Source organism: Oncorhynchus gorbuscha, linkage group LG08 (assembly GCF_021184085.1).
Source record: "Oncorhynchus gorbuscha isolate QuinsamMale2020 ecotype Even-year linkage group LG08, OgorEven_v1.0, whole genome shotgun sequence".
Taxonomy (NCBI): Eukaryota; Metazoa; Chordata; class Actinopteri; order Salmoniformes; family Salmonidae; genus Oncorhynchus; species Oncorhynchus gorbuscha.
In genome coordinates this window covers 52,881,417-52,900,611 of record NC_060180.1, presented here as the reverse complement: position 1 = coordinate 52,900,611, position 19,195 = coordinate 52,881,417, and the positions used below count along the sequence as shown (strand labels likewise).

At 44.3% G+C, this 19,195-nt stretch overlaps 1 protein-coding gene across 2 annotated transcripts in view; it reads right to left on the bottom strand.

Annotated features, from left to right (window-relative positions):
- Positions 1–232: 232 nt before the first annotated feature.
- LOC124041806 (solute carrier family 12 member 7-like) overlaps positions 233–19,195 on the bottom strand; it is an 82,284-nt gene continuing 63,321 nt past the window's right edge. The window contains exons 18-25 of one of the 2 annotated variants that reach the window (XM_046359850.1): positions 12,841–13,036; positions 12,340–12,509; positions 11,795–11,926; positions 11,576–11,683; positions 9,314–9,489; positions 8,898–8,912; positions 3,592–3,725; positions 233–1,183 (exon numbers count right to left, since the gene is read on the bottom strand). In XM_046359850.1, the coding sequence (XP_046215806.1) occupies positions 1,092–1,183; positions 3,592–3,725; positions 8,898–8,912; positions 9,314–9,489; positions 11,576–11,683; positions 11,795–11,926; positions 12,340–12,509; positions 12,841–13,036 (1,023 nt within the window). In that variant the 3' untranslated portion in view covers positions 233–1,091. The remainder of the gene's footprint in view (positions 1,184–3,591; positions 3,726–8,897; positions 8,913–9,313; positions 9,490–11,575; positions 11,684–11,794; positions 11,927–12,339; positions 12,510–12,840; positions 13,037–19,195) is intronic. The other variant, XM_046359851.1, reaches the window with a different exon arrangement.

Here is a 19,195-nt window from a genome sequence, read left to right as displayed (position 1 = left end):
ATTCATTCCAGGGTACTACCTCGTGAAGTTGGTTGAGAGAATGCCAAGAGTGTGCAAAGCTATCATTAAGGCAAAGGGTGGCTACTTTGAAGAATCTCAAATATAAAATATATTTTGTTTTGCTTAACACATTGTTGGTTTCAACATGATTCCATGTGTTATTTCATAGTTCTGATGTCTTCAATATTATTCTACAATGTATAAAATAGTAAAATATAAAGAAAAACCATGGAATGAGTAGGCGTGTCCAAACTTTTGACTGGTACTGTGTAATATATATAAAAATATACGGGGGTTTGGAAGCCACAATCTATCTGCGATATTAAAGCTGATCTACCACCTAAAAGAAAATATATATTGACAAAAATAACTATCAATCAAAAGAAATTCTGGCTGACATTGTTTACCGATTGACGGTCTATGACTGAAATAATGACGCACAACCAAATTTCACCTTGTATATAACAGAAAGTTGAGACCCTGACTAAGTTCCTTTTTTGTTCACAAGAGGCTGTGGGGCCCAACGCGACCGCTTATGCCTAAGGCCAGTTCTGCCAAATGGCACCCTATTCCCGATATAGTGCATTACATTTGACCAGGGCCCATAAGAGCGCTCGTCAAAAGTAGTGCACTACAGGGCAAGTGGCTCACTCCAGAGCACAACCACAGTAGGCTGCCTAACCTGGGATTTAAACACCCATCTACTATCTGGACTTACAAGCTACATCCTATGTCAGCTAGGCTAGACCATACTACATAGTCCTGAGCCATGTCATCCGAGGTCATCTCTATCCATCCTAATATCATTACTTATGCACTTTGTTCTACTGAAAGAATTCCTATTCCTAACGACTGACAATAAGAAATGGAAAGATTATCCAGAGTGCCCTCTGTTGTCCTCCAGTCAGCAGCAGTGTGTGCTTAGTCTGTTCCGTGTGGGGAGGCAGCCCCCTACTGTCCTCCCATACTACAGTATAGGGGCGACCCACTCCTCTCCTGGCACTGTGGTGGAGGCTGAGGCCCAGCCATTTGTCCGGATGACCTCGCCGGATTCTCTGAGGCTGCACCATACCCGCCCGTGTCTGTTGGCGCTAGGAATAGATTGTTATCACCTCCCTGCCTCCGCCACGTACCAGCAACACACGGTCCAGTCCATCCATAAGAACCTCCAGAAACTCCATGTCTACAGGCCATGGGGTCAAGGAGAAACAACCGCATAGACACTGACGTGGAAGAGTACTAATGGTACAGTGATTTGAAATATCAAAAGTAAAAGTAATGGGGCCAATAACCTAAAAGTCTGGAATTTTAATTTAGACACCTCAAGCAGTTCCTCATCAACAGTTCATGCCTATGTACAATGCCGTTCGTGAAAATGTATTTCGGATTCTCTATATTTGCTTATTCTTTACACTGAATGTTATCAGATCTTCAACCAAAACCAAATATTAAATAAAGGGAACCTGAGTTAACTAATAACATTTGTATACTTATTTAATTTATTTAATTTGAAAAGTTACGCAACATTGGTGCTGAGAGATTCCTAGAAATTTAGTTTAAAAAAAAACGATATACACTATACAAAAGTATGTGGACACGCCTTTGCTGACAGGTCTATAAAATCGAGCACACAGCCATGCAATCTCCATTGACAAACATTGGTCATAGAATGGCCTTACTGAAGAGCTCAGTGACTTTCGAAGTGACACTGTCATAAGATGCCACCTTTCCAACAAGTCAGTATGTCAAATTTCTGCCCTGCTAGAGCTGCCACGGTCTACTGTAAGTGCTGTTTCTATGAAGTGGAAATGTGTAGGAACAACAACAGCTCAGCCGCGAAGTGGTAGGCCACACAAGCTCACAGAACGGGACCGCCGAGTGCTGTATGCGCATAAAAATCACCTGTCCTCGGTTGCAACACTCACTACCAAGTTCCAAACTGCCTCTGGAAGCAATGTCAGCACAAGAACTGTTCACCAGGAGCTTCATGAAATGGAAATCTTAACAATACAGCACATAATGACATTCTAGATGATTCTGTGCTTCCAACTTTGTTTCAGCATGACAAGGCCCCTGTGCAAAAATCTAGGTCCATACAGAAATGATTTGTCGAGATCAGTGCGGAAGAACTTGGCTGGCCTGCACAGAGCCCTGACCTCAACCTCATTAAACACCTTTGGGATGAATAGGAACGCCGACAGCGAGCCAGGCTTAAATCGCCCAACATCAGTGCCAAACCTCAGTAATGCTCGTGGCTGAATGGAAGCAAGTACCCACAGCAATGTTCCAACATCTAGAGGAAAGTCTTCCCAGAAGAGTGGAGGCTGTTATAGCAGGTGTCCACATACTTTTTGTCATGAAGTGTAGTTTAGCACAGAAAACATTGTAATTAACTACAATGATCATAATCCATTGCGTTTCTACTTGTCCGGTGTGTGTGTTTCTTTTACACATGCTGTGGTAGGTTAGTGTGGGACATAGAGAGAATAGAAAAGCATGTGAGCTCGAGAGAGACAGCGAGCAGTTGCTTCGCGAGGTATCTCTACTTGAAAATATATGATCTGTGATTGATAGTTGGTATTCAGCAGTCATAATAGTATGCCTTATTTATGTCTGGCGAAAACCCTGCATTCCACAATAAGCTCCTCATACCAACACAAGCATGGTGGTGGTAGTGTGATGATTTGGGAATGTTTTGCTGCCTCAGGACCTGGACAACTTGCCATCATTGAAGGAACCATGAATTCTGCTTTGTATCAGAGAATTCTACAGGAGAATGTCAGGCCATCCGTCTGAGCTGAAGCCCAGCTGGGTCATGCAATAAGACAATGAACCAAAACACACAACTTCTACATCAGAATGACTTAAAAGCAACAAATATAACATTGTGGAATGGCCTAGTCAAAGTCCAGACCGGAAACGAGCAGTTCATGCTTGAAAAGCGGCAGGTAGCCGAGTGGTTAGAGCGTTGGACTAATAACCGAAAGGTTGCAAGATCTAATCCCCAAACTGACAAGGTAAAAATCTGTCGTTCTGCCCCTGAACAAGGCAGCTAACCCACTCTTCCGAATGCCATCATTGAAAATAAGAATTAGTTCTTAACTGACTTGCCTAGTTAAATAAAGGCAAAAAAAATAAAAGGCCACAATTGTCGCTGAGTTAAAGCAGTTCTGCGTGGACCAGAATTCCTCCACAGAAATTTGAGAGACTGATCTACAGGAAGTGTTTGATTGCAGCTAAAAGTGGTACAACCAGTTAATGAGTGTAAGGGAGTAAATACTTTTCCACACAGGGGAACTGAGTGTTGCTTAATTTTGTTAAATAAATAGGAATCCAATTTTTGTGTTATTTGTTTAGTCAGGTTCCCTGTATCTAATATTATGTTTTGATTGAAGATCTGTTAACATTCAGCATGAAAAATGTGCAAAAATAAAAATTCCTAAAGGTATAAAATGTGTTTTCACAGCACTGTACATCATTATAGCTTCAGTCCCTGTCAGTCAATTTATTACTGTAAGATGATACTGACTCAGACAGTGTACACTCCGTTATCCAGTTCAGAGTATACTAGTGGTTTAAAAAAAAGGATACAATTCTCATCACCACCCTTGTTTTTGGGCGGTCCAGGCATGTTCAGCAGCACCAGCTGAGCTCCCTGGGATTTGTTGACCACAACCTCATTCAACTTGACTGCGGTGTGCATCCTCCTCACGTTAGACTGGTTCCTACAAAATAGGAAAAATAACAGGTTAAACTCAAGAATAACAACTTACATGTCTTCTACTTGGATTGAGCCCCAAAAGGCACCCTTTTTTAAATTGCCAGCAGCATACCACCCTGCATACCACTGCTGGCTTGCTTCTGAAGCTAAGCAGGGTTGGTCCTGGTCAGTTCCTGGATGGGAGACCAGGTGCTGCTGGAAGTGGTGTTGGAGGGCCAGTAGGAGGCACTCTTTCCTCTGGTCTAAAAAAATATCCCAATGCCTCAGGGAAGTGAATTGGCAATGCCCTGTGTAGGGTGCTGTCTTTCAGATGGGATGTTAAATGGGTGTCCTGACTCTCTGAGGTCCTTAAAGATCCCATTACACTTATTGTAAGTAGGGTAGGGGTAGGGGTGTTAACCCCGGTGTCCTGGTTAAATTCCCAATCTGGCCCTCAAACCATCACGGTCACCCAATTTACATCCCCCTCCTCTCCCCTGTATCTATTCCCCAGGTTGTTGCTGCAAATGAGAACGTGTTCTCAGTCAACTTACCTGGTAAAATAACGGATAAATACATTTTCCCTATATAGTGCTCTAAAATTTGACCAGGCCCTGGTCAAATTTAGTGCATTATATAAGGAATAGGGATGCATTGTATGCCTTATAATCCTACTACAGGCTTCTACTATAAACATGATATCATACCTGTCATAAGCATTCATGATACGTGACTTGACGGTATCATGGCAAAAATGTACAGTAAGCCAATTAGCTACCCTAAGTAATGTATAACAAATGCCTCCATAGCCATACTATAGATTATACTGATAAAACATGGTTCAGGAGTAATGTCATGTTGATACTGCATGTAACAGTAGGCTTAACTAAATCTAGTTAAGGAATATTGCAGGCAGAAGTAATTGTTGATTTGACAAGAATAATATCACGCCTCACTTACCTAAGCACCAAGGCATATTTGTTAGATACAGTTGAATTTGGAAGTTTACATACACCTTAGCCAAATACATTTAAACTCAGTTTTTCACAATTCCTGACATTGAATCCTAGAAATATTCCCAGTCGTAGGTCAGTTAGGATGACCACTTTATTTTAAGAATATGAAATGTCAGAATAATAGAGAGAATAACTTATATCAGCTTTGATTTCTTTCATCACATTCCCAGTGGATCAGAAGGTTACATACACTCAAGGGCACTGCGTTCATCCACCTCTGGCCTGCTCGCCTCCCTACCACTGAGGAAGTACAGCTCCCGCTCAGCCCAGTCAAAACTGTTCGCTGCTCTGGCCCCCCAATGGTGGAACAAACTCCCTCACGACGCCAGGACAGCGGAGTCAATCACCACCTTCCGGAGACACCTGAAACCCCACCTCTTTAAGGAATACCTAGGATAGGATAAGTAATCCCTCTCACCCCCCCCTTTAAGATTTAGATGCACTATTGTAAAGTGACTGTTCCACTGGATGTCATAAGGTGAATGCACCAATTTGTAAGTCGCTCTGGATAAAGAGCGTCTGCTAAATGACTTAAATGTAAATGTAATTTTAATTGTTTAACTTGGGTCAAACTTTTCAGGTAGCCTTCCACAAGCTTCCCACAATAAGTTGGGGGAATTTTGGATCATTCCTCCTGACAGAGCTGGTGTAACTGAGTCAGGTTTGTAGGCCTCCTTGCTCGCACACACTTTTTCAGTTTTGCCCACACATTTTTTTATAGGATTGAGGTCAGGGCTTTATGATGGCCACACAATACCCTGACTTTGCTGTCCTTAAGCCATTTTGCCACAACTTTGGAAGTATGCTTGGGGTCATTGTCCATTTGGAAGACCCATTTGCGATCAAGCCTCAACTTCCTGACTGATGTCTTGAGATGTTGCTTCAATATATCCACATAATTTCCCTACCTCATGATGCCATCTATTTTGTGAAGTGCACCGGTCCCTCATGGAGCAAGGCACCCCCACAACATCATGCTGCCAACCCTGTGCTTCATGTTGGGATGGTGTTCTTCGGCTTGCAAGCCTCCCCCTTTTCCCTCCAAACATAACAATGGTCATTATGGCCAAACAGTTCTATTTTTGTTTCATCAGACCAGAGGACAAAGTACAATCTTTGTCCGCATGTGCAGTTGCAAACCGTAATCTGGATTTTTATGGTGGTTTTGGAGCAGTGGCTTTTTCCATGCAGAGCGGCCTTATGACGATATAGGTCTCGTTTTACTGTGGATATGTAACGTCGTTCTTCGTTTGTCGAAAGAGAGTCGGACCGAAATGCAGCGTAGTGGTTACTCATGACTTTAATAGAAAAAGTGACACATGAAATAACTATTACAAAATACAAAACAACAAACGGAACGTGAAATCTAATTACAGCCTATCTGGTGAAACTACACAGAGAGAGGAACAATCACCCACAAAATCCAAAGCGAAACCCAGGCTACCTAAATACGGTTCCCAATCAGAGACAACGAGAATCACCTGACTCTGATTGAGAATCGCCTCAGGCAGCCAAGCCTATACAACACCCCTACTCAGCCGTAATCCCAATAATACAAAAACCCCAATACGAAATACAACAACATAAACCCATGTCACACCCTGGCCTGACCAAATAATTAAAGAAAACACAAAATACTAAGACCAAGGCGTGAGAGGATATAGATACTTTTGTACCGGTTTCCTCTAGCATCTTCACTAGGTCCATTGCGGTTGTTCTGGAATTGATTTGCACTTTTCGCACCAAAGTATGTTCATCTCTAGGAGACAGAACGCGTCTCCTTCCTGAGCGGTATGACGCCTGCGTGGTCCCATGGTGTTTATACAGATGAACGTGGTAGCTTCAGGCATTTGGAAACTGCTCCCAAGGATGAACCAGACTTGTAGAGGTCTACAATTTAATTTCTGAAGTCTTGGGTGATTTCTTTTGATTTTCCCATGTCATGCAAAGAGGCACCGAGTTTGAAGGTAGGCCTTGAAATACATCCACATGTACACCTCCAATTGACTCAAAAGATGTCAATAAGCCTATCAGAAGCTTCGAAAGCCATTACATTCCAAGCTGTTTAAAGGCACAGTCAACTTAGTGTATGTAAACTTCTGACCCACTGGAATTGTGATACAGTGAATTATATATGTATTATTATCTGTCTGTAAACAATTGTTGGAAAAATGACTTGTGTCATGCACCAAGTAGATGTCCTAACCGACTTGCCAAAACTATAGTTAGTTAACAAGAAATTTGTGGAGTGGTTGAAAAACGAGTTTTAATGACTCTAACCAAAGTGTATGTAAACTTCCGACTTCAACTGTATTTTTAGTACCAGTCAAAAGTTGACACCTACTCATTCAAGGGTTTTACTTTATTTGTATTATTTTCTACATTGTTTAATAATAGTGAAGACACCAAAACTATGAAATAATACGGAATCATGTACTGCGGTAAACAAAAAAAGTGTTAAACAAATCCCCAAAAAGTAGACACCCCTTTGTCTTGATGACAGCTTTTCACACTGTTGGGGAATAATCAGAATTAGTTGCTAACATAGGTAAGATGTTTTATATTCATCATATGTTTGTAAGTTACTTCTCATCAGAATGTTTATTTTGGTATAATAGTGTGGCCGGGTTTGCAGTTATCTGTTCTCTGTCAGGACTAAGTTACTTGGGCCGGAGAGAGGGGAGAGGTCAAGCGTGTATCTCTTGGCTCCACAATGTCTGTGTGCCAGTCAATGTGTCTCTGTGATCTTGTCAAGATAGGGTGGATTTGATATATGCCTGTTGATATGAGGATTTGTTTTATGAAAAAGAACATAGTTTAGGAGACAAAGCTGAACGATAAATTATGGCCAATGCTGTCTGGCTATGTGTGTCTTTGCTATAAAGGATCTCAGTTGCAATGTGTAAGGGACTCTCAGAGAATTCATTTATAGACACTGAATTGATCTGAGAGTCACAGGGTTGTGATGGAGCTCATATAATTAAAGATGGACTTTCTGATAACTGACTTGTGTGTGGTTTTTGCTCTCATGATTTGGTAAATACAGGAAATTTCCACGACAACATTCTTGGCATTCTCTCAGCCAGCTTCATGAGGTAGTCACATGGAATGCATTTCAATTATCAGGTGTGCCTTGTTAAAAGTTAATTTGTGGAATTTCTTTCCTTCTTAATGTGTTTGAGCCAATCAGTTGTGTTGTGACATGGTAGGTGTGGGTATACAGAGGATAGCCCTATTTTTTGTAAAAGACCAAGTCCATATTATGGCAAGAACAGCTCAAATAAGCAAAGAGATCATTACATTAAGACATGAAGGTCAGTCAATCCGGAAAATTTCAATAACTTTTAAAGTTTCTTCAAGCGCAGTCGCAAAAACCATCAAACACTATTATGAAACTGGCTCTCATAAGGACCGCCACAGGAAAGGAAGATCCAGAGTTACCTCTGCTGCAGGGGATAAGTTCATTAGAGTTACATGCACCTCAGATCGCAGCCCAAATAAATGCTTCAGAGTTCAAGTAACAGACAGACATCTCAACATCAACTGTGGATGACCTGGCCTCCACAATCACCCGACCTCATCCCAATTGAGATGGTTTGGGATGAGTTGGACAGCAGAGTGAAGGAAAAGCAGCCAACAAGCGCTCTGCATATGTGGGAACTCCTTCAAGACTGTTAGAAAAGCATTCCTCATGAATCTGGTTGAGAGAATGCCAAGAGTGTGCAAAGCTGTCATCAAGGCAAGGGGTGGCTACTTTGAAGAATCTCAAATATAAAATATATTTAGATTTGTTTGGTTACTACATGATTCCATATGTGTTATTTCATAGTTTTGATGTCTTCACTATTATTCTACAATGTAGAAAGTAGTAAAAATAAAGAAACCTTTGAATGAGTAGGTGTGTCCAAACCTTTGACTGGTACTGTATATATGCTTACCATTATAAGCATATATAAAATAGTCTAGGCAAGTTAGGCAAGGTCACACATGCTGAGTGAATGTTGTCTTTTCCACGTAAATCAACTGAGAGAGAACTATACATGCTGTTAGAAGAGGAGGAGGAGAGAAGTGAAGAAAGACACCACACACCCCTCGTCGCTCTAAGAAAAACTATAAGGTCACGACATGAGGGGTGAAAAAGGATCACACACATACTTAAGACTAAGAGAAACTTGACTTACAAACTCTCCCACTCTCTAGAAGAGAGGAAACAAAACAAAACATAGGTATGTTTATAATATATACATCTCACCATGGTTAATCACACATTTCAGACACAAATAGGGAGAACAGGGCATCAATGAAGGAGTACAGACTAGTCTGAACATCCTGAGAACCGAGTATAGTTCAAGTAAAGGTACATCTTACTCAGTCTAGATATTTCAAGTATGTAACAGTACTGTAGCTATTGTAACCATTATTCTATATGGGCACTAGACAGGTGCATCTATGGATTGAGTAGTTTGTTGGCAGTGCTAATACCATTTTCACACTACCATAACCAGGCAAGTACAGAACAGCAAGACTCAGTTCAGTAGTGTGAAAGGGGTATGTCTGACAGTGTACTGCCGTGTGAGCCTCTAGGGGAGATACTTACGGTTTCATATTGAAGAGGTCCTTCACGCCCATGTTCGGCTCGCCGCGTTTACGGTTCCTCTCAGCGATCAGCTTGTCTTTGGTCCAGGTCATGTGGACATGGTGGTCGGGAGCGGCGGTAGCTGTGTCACTGAGGTTGGCATGGGACTTAGTGCCCAGTTTAGTGATCAGCTGAGCCTGGGGGATAACACTGGTGTCACTACAGTCCCAGGCAGGATGCTAAACAAAGCGGTGCCTCCTGTCAGATAGGATCAGAAGGCTGGCACAACTGTAGAATGGAGACTATCCTTATGTTTTGTATTATCGGCAACAATGACAATGTTAATCCAAGCAATAGATCCAACATGGATTATGGATGACATTCTCATGGTTGCATTCGTTCATCTGTCTACTCCATTGAAAAGGCATGAAATATTACTGTACATTTCAATGCTTCATAAAAACAATGCATGACATAGAAACAAAATAAAGTGTACTATAGCAAACAATAATAATAAAACATACTACAAATAAATCAAAGTGAAGTTGAAAAATGGAAATGATGGAAACAATTAGGAAAAATGGGATTACATTTCTAAGCCAAGTTGAAGTTGGCGGTTTGGGGTTGGCGGTTTTGCCAGCGCACCAAGAACGTTCTAAGTTTTTGGTTCTAAGAAGATTGTTGTAAAAAGATCTAAGTGTAATAGTTGCTACAAAGTTACTGAGCCGATAACTCTCACGTAAGTGGATGCAGGAGTAGGGTGACAAGGACACAAGAGGACCACAGCCATAGAAATCCTATAATTCAGTTCTCTTTCTTTCTTTTGCCACAGCCATATTCATTGAGTAATGCTTCAGGGCGCTGCTTCAAGAAACGCAGTCAGTATTGGGGTACGCTTTTACTGGAACACCTTAGTCATTCCTTAAGATTTCCTCAAGAATTGACAAATCACAGCTTTTTTAGAAAAATACTTAATAGCTGTGGCTCTGTCCATGTCAGATACAGGCATGTGGATGGGCTAAAGGGTGGAGAGGGAAGGGAGATTGCTTATGAGATGTTTATGGGATGGTTCTGAGGCAGACACATCACATGGCTGCTGGGCTACCTCCTCATTATCCCGTATGTCCATGGATATGGACAGGCTTGGGACCTGTAGTGTGTTTGAGGCCTGTAGTGTCTCCACCACGGAGGACTTCTTCTTCTCGATGGAGTTACGTGACTCGTCTGTGATGCTCTGAATCTGAAGCCCAACCCGGTTTCGAGCCCAGAACATCCAACACAGCAGCAGGAAATCAGGACAGGCCAAAACAGTCAGTCCATATTACGAGCCACAAACAAAGGAAGAACTACTGTAACAGGAATGAACAAAAATATAATCTATCCCGACAAAGTGCAACCTTTGTCCCCGTCCTTGATTTAAACACTGTGCATAGGCCTACAGTCAACATTCAAAGCAGTGACCAAGTGTTCACTTGTCAATATAATGATGTTTTATCCACTATTGTACAAAAGCTGAAGAAAACACGCACATCCAGGTACTTTCTGCAGATGCTGGAGATGTAGGAAAACAGAAAGGAAAACACAGTATACTGCTGCTCATGCTCCCAGGTGATTTTATTTACAACAATGTTTTGACTTAAACCCTTCAGTTTCAAAATGTACATATTGTGTCTTATCCTAACTGAATATTGTGTATATATATACACACACACACACACACACACACACACACACACACACACACACACACACACACACACACACACACACACACACACACACACACACACACACACACACACACACACACACACACACACACACACACATATATATATTACCGAAAATACTGATCACCTTCCTTGTGTATGATCATATATTTTGATACATTGAATGTTAATATTGTGAACCTGTTATATAATTTTACCTCCCGTTTCATGAACCTTCCGCCCCCACCTGGATATGGATGCCTGATGAAGGGTCAAACTGTTCCATATAGAATCACCTGGGAGCGTGAGCAGCAGTGTGCGGCATTTCCTTTTTGTTGTCCACTATTGAATCACCTGGTTACACCACAGTAGGCTGCTAAGGGGAGGACGGCTCATAATAAATGGATGGAATGGAGTAAATGGAATGGTATCAAACACGTGGAAACACGAAGAGTATGATACCATTCCATTGATTCCATTCCAGCCATTACTATGAACCCGTCCTCCCCAAATAAGGTACCACCAACCTCCTGAAGGTTAAACAGAACCTGACAAGAGTTGAGCATCACATTACCTCTCTCTCCCGCTCGGTTCTGGACAGCTGCATCTGTTTCAGCATCTGAGAGCGCTGCTCCATCACCAGGGTCTTCTCATAGGTGAAGGCTGCAATGTCACTATCGTGCTGAGGACAGAAATACAAAAAAACTGGCAATAAAAGGGGGCAAAACCCTTGACAAATGGTTTCTTATTAATACTATAGCAGGTATGATTAAATGTGAGTGCAGCTGCTTACCATCTCCACCACCTCCACTACAGCGTTGAGACGGAGGTGATACAGGAACATCTGCAGGTCCTTCTTCATCTGAATACTGTTGTCATTCATCTGAGCCACTGTGAAGATACGCATCTTACACTTCCTCCACACCTGGGATGGACAAGTGACAGAGAGATAGAAAAAAAGGAAAGAAACTATGAGCGTCTATGAAACTGTTCTAATAATAATAATAATATATGCCATTTAGCAGACGCTTTTATCCAAAGCGACTTACAGTCATGTGTGCATACATTCTACGTATGGGTGGTCCCGGGGATCGAACCCACTACCCTGGCGTTACAAGCGCCATGCTCTACCAACTGAGCTACAGAAATGATCTAAATGATATAGTGCTTCAGTCCAATATCAGTTGTGGAAATTGTTTAATGGCCCCTTGCAATTAACAAAAAAACATTTCTGGCCATTATTAGAATGTAGTGTGTACATACTTTTTCTTCTTCTTTTTTTTTTACAAAGCAACAGTATACAGTACCCAAAGGCATATGGTGCCAATGCCACAATACCTTGTGTTGGCGCAGTAAGAAAGGCAGCAGCATGAGAAGACCTCCATCATGAACAATCCACCACACGTCTATGGTGCCCTCCCCCAGACGGTCCTGGTTGCAGGGGAACTTGTCAATGTTCTTAGCAACCAACAGGGCCTGATGGGCTGACGTTGTCTCTCGCACTGTCTCTGTGGGATAAGGAGGATATTTACTGTGCTGCTTGTATTGTTATCAGTGCAAGAAACCGACATAATTAGGCCCCACAGTTTTGACTGACTCTGGTCAGGTCATTTGGTCAGGAAAAACTCTTAACGGCCTATAAAACATACAAAAATGTTCTCAGGGGGTAAAACCAAATCTCAATAGATAGCTACGCTAGCCTAATTTTTCAAATGTATGTGGATGTCGTCACAAGAGGCTACTTATTATGACATACTTGATGCTACTTAAATCTACTGTAGACTAGTATAGCAAACGACGGTGTGTAGTGTGGAGGATACTAGAGTATGGTATGTGTACCAATGAAGTTCTTCCAGGGGTAGGAGTCCTCAGCCTGTTTCCAGCCTCCAGGCCAGGCCATGAGAACGGCGTTGTGTTTCATGCCCCCCAGCCCTGCCGACTGGATCAGGTGGGAGAAACCATCCCGCAGGTTAGAGGACACCACCACGTGGCAGAAACCTTTGGTACGCTCCAGGTGCATGGCCGACTTAACATTCTGTACCAAGAAAAGACAAAAAAACATCAGGAGAAAATATAATGAAAGAGTGAAGAGGAGGATGAATCGATGGGAAAGTGAAATAAATACAGTTTCCATAAATACACTTGCAAAATACCGACCGTGGATGAAACATTTGATGCAAGAATACAGTGGCAAGAAAAAGTAAGTGAACCCTTTGGAAATACCTGGATTTCTGCATAAATTGGTCATAAAATGATCTGATCTTCATCTAGATCACAAAAATTGACAAACACGGTCTGCTTAAACTAATAACACACAAACAATTATACATTTTCATGCCTTTATTGAACAGACTGTGTAAACATTCACAGTGCAGGGTGAAAAAAGTATGTGAACCCTTGGATTTAATAACTGGTTGACCCTACTTTGGCAGCAATAACCTCAACCAAACGTTTTCTGTAGTTGCGGATCAGATCTGCACAAAGGGCAGGAGGAATTTTGGACCATTCCTCTTTACAAAACTGTTTCAGTTCAGCAATATTCTCGGGATGTCTGGTGTGAACTGCTCTATGGAGGTCATGCCACATCATCTCAATCGGGTTGAGGTCAGGACTCTCCAGTAGTCAGATTTTTTTCTGTTGAAGCCATTCTGTTGTTGATTTACTTCTGTGTTTTGGGTCGTTGTCCTGTTGCATCACCCAACTTCTGTTGAGCTTCAATTGGCGGACAGATAGCCTAACTCTCCTGTTAAACTTGGGATTTCATTTTTCCATCGATGATAGCAAGCTGTCCAGGCCCTGAGGCAGCCCCAAACCATGATGCTCCCTGCACCATACAGTTGGGTTGAGGTTTTGATGTTGGTGTGCTGTGCCTTTTTTTCTCCACACATAGTGTTGTGTGTTCCTTCCAAACAACTCAACTGTAGTCTCATCTTGTCATGTTTGTCATTTATTATCATGTCTTGTCCCTGTGCTCCCCATTCTATTCGTTTCCCTCTGCTGGTCTTAGTAGGTTCTTTCCCTCTTTCTATCCCTCTCTCTCCCCCTCCCTCTCTCACTCTCTCGCTCTCTCTTCTCTCTATCGTTCCGTTCCTGCTCCCAGCTGTTCCTATTCCCCTAATCATCATTTAGTCTTCCCACACCTGTTCCCGATCCTTTCCCCTGATTAGAGTCCCTATTTCTTCCTTTGTGTTCCGTTCCTGTCCTGTCGGTTCCTTGTTTAGAATTCACCGTGCTGTGATTGTGTATCGCCCTGTCCTGTCGTGTTTTTGCCTTCATCAGATGCTGCGTGTGAGCAGGTGTCTCTGTCAGCTACGGCCTGCGCCTACCCAAGCGACCTGCAGTCTGTGGCCGCTTCTCCTGTTATTCCCTCTACAGACTAGAGGATTTCTGTTATTCCCTGTTTGGACATTTCCTGTTAAGGATTCAGGATTTGTCGTTTTCTGTTTGGACTTGAATAAACTCTGTTTTTGTTAAGTCGCTTTTGGGTCCTCTTTCACCTGCATGACAGAAGGAACCGACCAAGGAATGGACCCAGCGACTTCAGACGCTCGTTACACTGCCGTCAAGATCCAAGGAGCCATGCTCGGCAGACACGAGCAGGAATTGTCTGCTGCTCGCCATGCCGTGGAGAACCTGGCCGCTCAGGTTTCCGACCTCTCTGGACAGTTCCAGAGTCTACGTCTCGTGCCACCTGTTACTTCCTGGCCTGCCGAGCCTCCAGAACCTAGGGTTAATAACCCACCTTGCTACTCCGGGCAGCCCACTGAGTGCCGCTCCTTTCTCACGCAGTGTGAGATTGTGTTCTCTCTCCAACCCAACACATACTCTAGAGAGAGAGCTCGGGTTGCTTACGTCATTTCACTCCTTACTGGCCGGGCTCGAGAATGGGGCACAGCTATCTGGGAGGCAAGGGCTGATTGCTCTAACAAGTTCCAGAACTTTAAAGAGGAGATGATTCGGGTTTTTGACCGTTCAGTTTTGGTAGGGAGGCTTCTAGGGCCCTGGCTTCCTTATGCCAAGGTGAACGGTCCATAACGGATTATTCTATTGAGTTTCGCACTCTTGCTGCCTCTAGTGAGTGGAACGAGCCGGCGCTGCTCGCTCGTTTTCTGGAGGGACTCACGCAGTGGTTAAGGATGAGATTCTCTCCCGGGAGGTTCCTTCAGATGTGGACTCTTTGATTGCTCTCGCCATCCGCATAGAACGACGGGTAGATCTTCGTCACCGGGCTCGTGGAAGAGAGCTCGCATCAACGGTGTTTCCCTGCTCCGCATCGCAACCATCTCCCTCCTCTGGCTTTGAGACTGAGCCCATGCAGCTGGGAGGGATTCGCATCTCGACTAAGGAGAGGGAACGGAGGATCACCAACCGCCTGTGCCTCTATTGCGGAGTTGCTGGACATTTTGTTAATTCATGTCCAGTAAGAGGCCAGAGCCCATCAGTAAGCGGAGGGCTACTGGTGAGCGCTACTACTCTGGTCTCTTCATCTAGATCTTGTACTACTATGTCGGTCCATCTACGCTGGACCGGTTCGGGTGCTACATGCAGTGCCTTGATTGACTCTGGGGCTGAGGGTTGTTTCATGGACGAAGCATGGGTTCGGAAACATAACATTCCTTTCAGACCGTTAGACAAGCCTACGCCCATGTTTGCCTTAGATGGTAGTCATCTTCCCAGTATCAAATTTGAGACACTACCTTTAACTCTCACAGTATCTGGTAACCACAGTGAGACTATTTCTTTTTGATTTTCCGTTCACCGTTTACTCCTGTTGTTTTGGGTCATCCCTGGCTAGTATGTCATAATCCTTCTATTAATTGGTCTAGTAATTCTATCCTATCCTGGAACGTTTCTTGTCATGTGAAGTGTTTAATGTCTGCCATCCCTCCCGTTTCTTCTGTCCCTACTTCTCAGGAGGAACCTGGCGATTTGACAGGAGTGCCGGAGGAATATCATGATCTGCGCACGGTCTTCAGTCGGTCCCGAGCCAACTCCCTTCCTCCTCACCGGTCGTATGATTGTAGTATTGATCTCCTTCCGGGGACCACTCCTCCTCGAGGTAGACTATACTCTCTGTCGGCTCCCGAACGTAAGGCTCTCGAGGATTATTTGTCTGTGTCTCTTGACGCCGGTACCATAGTGCCTTCTTCTTCTCCGGCCGGGGCGGGGTTCTTTTTGTTAAGAAGAAGGACGGTACTCTGCGCCCCTGCGTGGATTATCGAGGGCTGAATGACATAACGGTTAAGAATCGTTATCCGCTTCCCCTTATGTCATCAGCCTTCGAGATTCTGCAGGGAGCCAGGTGCTTTACTAAGTTGGACCTTCGTAACGCTTACCATCTCGTGCGCATCAGAGAGGGGGACGAGTGGAAAACGGCGTTTAACACTCCGTTAGGGCATTTTGAGTACCGGGTTCTGCCGTTCGGTCTCGCCAATGCGCCAGCTGTTTTTCAGGCATTAGTTAATGATGTTCTGAGAGACATGCTGAACATCTTTGTTTTTGTCTATCTTGACGATATCCTGATTTTTTCTCAGTCACTCGAGATTCATGTTCAGCACGTTCGACGTGTTCTACAGCGCCTTTTAGAGAATTGTCTCTACGTAAAGGCTGAGAAGTGCTCTTTTCATGTCTCCTCCGTTACTTTTCTCGGTTCCGTTATTTCCGCTGAAGGCATTCAGATGGATTCCGCTAAGGTCCAAGCTGTCAGTGATTGGCCCGTTCCAAGGTCACGTGTCGAGTTGCAGCGCTTTTAGGTTTCGCTAATTTCTATCGGCGTTTCATTCGTAATTTCGGTCAAGTTGCTGCCCCTCTCACAGCTCTTACTTCTGTCAAGACGTGTTTTAAGTGGTCCGGTTCCGCCCAGGGAGCTTTTGATCTTCTAAAAGAACGTTTTACGTCCGCTCCTATCCTCGTTACTCCTGACGTCACTAGACAATTCATTGTCGAGGTTGACGCTTCAGAGGTAGGCGTGGGAGCCATTCTATCCCAGCGCTTCCAGTCTGACGATAAGGTTCATCCTTGCGCTTATTTTTCTCATCGCCTGTCGCCATCTGAGCGCAACTATGATGTGGGTAACCGTGAACTGCTCGCCATCCGCTTAGCCCTAGGCGAATGGCGACAGTGGTTGGAGGGGGCGACCGTTCCTTTTGTCGTTTGGACAGACCATAAGAACCTTGAGTACATCCGTTCTGCCAAACGACTTAATGCCCGTCAAGCTCGTTGGGCGTTGTTTTTCGCTCGTTTCGAGTTTGTGATTTCTTACCGTCCGGGTAGCAAGAACACCAAGCCTGATGCCTTATCCCGTCTGTTTAGTTCTTCTGTGGCTTCTACTGATCCCGAGGGGATTCTTCCTTATGGGCGTGTTGTCGGGTTAACAGTCTGGGAATTGAAAGACAGGTTAAGCAAGCACTCACGCACACTGCGTCGCCGCGCGCTTGTCCTAGTAACCTCCTTTTCGTTCCTGTTTCCACTCGTCTGGCTGTTCTTCAATGGGCTCACTCTGCCAAGTTAGCTGGTCATCCCGGTGTTCGAGGCACTCTTGCGTCTATTCGCCAGCGCTTTTGGTGGCCGACTCAGGAGCGTGACACGCGCCGTTTCGTGGCTGCTTGTTCGGACTGCGCGCAGACTAAGTCGGGTAACTCTCCTCCTGCCGGTCGTCTCAGACCGCTCCCCATTCCTTCTCGACCATGGTCTCACATCGCCTTAGACTTCATTACCGGTCTGCCTTTGTCTGCGGGGAAGACTGTGAGAGCCGCCAATAAACGCAGGATTAAGAGTCCAAGGTATTGTTGCGGCCAGAGAGTGTGGCTTTCCACTCGCAACCTTCCTCTTACGACAGCTTCTCGTAAGTTGACTCCGCGGTTCATTGGTCCGTTCCGTGTCTCCCAGGTCGTCAATCCTGTCGCTGTGCGACTGCTTCTTCCGCGACATCTTCGTCGCGTCCATCCTGTCTTCCATGTCTCCTGTGTTAAGCCCTTTCTTCGCACCCCCGTTCGTCTTCCCTCCCCCTCCCGTCCTTGTCGAGAGCGCACCTATTTACAAGGTACATAAGATCATGGACATGCGTTCTCGGGGACGGGGTCACCAATACTTAGTGGATTGGGAGGGTTACGGTCCTGAGGAGAGGAGTTGGGTTCCGTCTCGGGACGTGCTGGACCGTTCACTCATCGATGATTTCCTCCGTTGCCGCCAGGATTCCTCCTCGAGTGCGCCAGGAGGCGCTCGGTGAGTGGGGGGGTACTGTCATGTTTGTCATTTATTATCATGTCTTGTCCCTGTGCTCCCCATTCTATTCGTTTCCCTCTGCTGGTCTTAGTAGGTTCTTTCCCTCTTTCTATCCCTCTCTCTCCCCCTCCCTCTCTCACTCTCTCGCTCTCTCTTCTCTCTATCGTTCCGTTCCTGCTCCCAGCTGTTCCTATTCCCCTAATCATCATTTAGTCTTCCCACACCTGTTCCCGATCCTTTCCCCTGATTAGAGTCCCTATTTCTTCCTTTGTGTTCCGTTCCTGTCCTGTCGGTTCCTTGTTTAGAATTCACCGTGCTGTGATTGTGTATCGCCCTGTCCTGTCGTGTTTTTGCCTTCATCAGATGCTGCGTGTGAGCAGGTGTCTCTGTCAGCTACGGCCTGCGCCTACCCGAAGCGACCTGCAGTCTGTGGCCGCTTCTCCTGTTATTCCCCTCTACAGACTAGAGGATTTCTGTTATTCCCTGTTTGGACATTTCCTGTTAAGGATTCAGGATTTGTCGTTTTCTGTTTGGACTTGAATAAACTCTGTTTTTGTTAAGTCGCTTTTGGGTCCTCTTTCACCTGCATGACACATCTGTCTACAGAATACTTTGCCAGTAGCGCTGTGGAACATCCAGGTGCACTTTTGCAAACTTCAGACATGCAGCAATGTTGTTTTTGGACAGCAGTGGCTTCTTCCGTGGTGTCCTCCCATGAACACCATTCTTGTTTAGTGTTTTACGTATCGTTGACTCGTCAACAGAGATGCTAGCATGTTCCAGAGATTTCTGTATGTCTTTAGCTGACACGCTAGGATTCTTCTTAACCTCATTGAGCATTCTGCGCTGTGCTCTTGCAGCCATCTTTGCAGGAAGGCCACTCCTAGGGAGAATAGCAAGAGTGCTGAACGTTTCCTCCATTTATAGACAATTTGTCTTACCATGGACTGATGAACAACAAGGTTTTTAG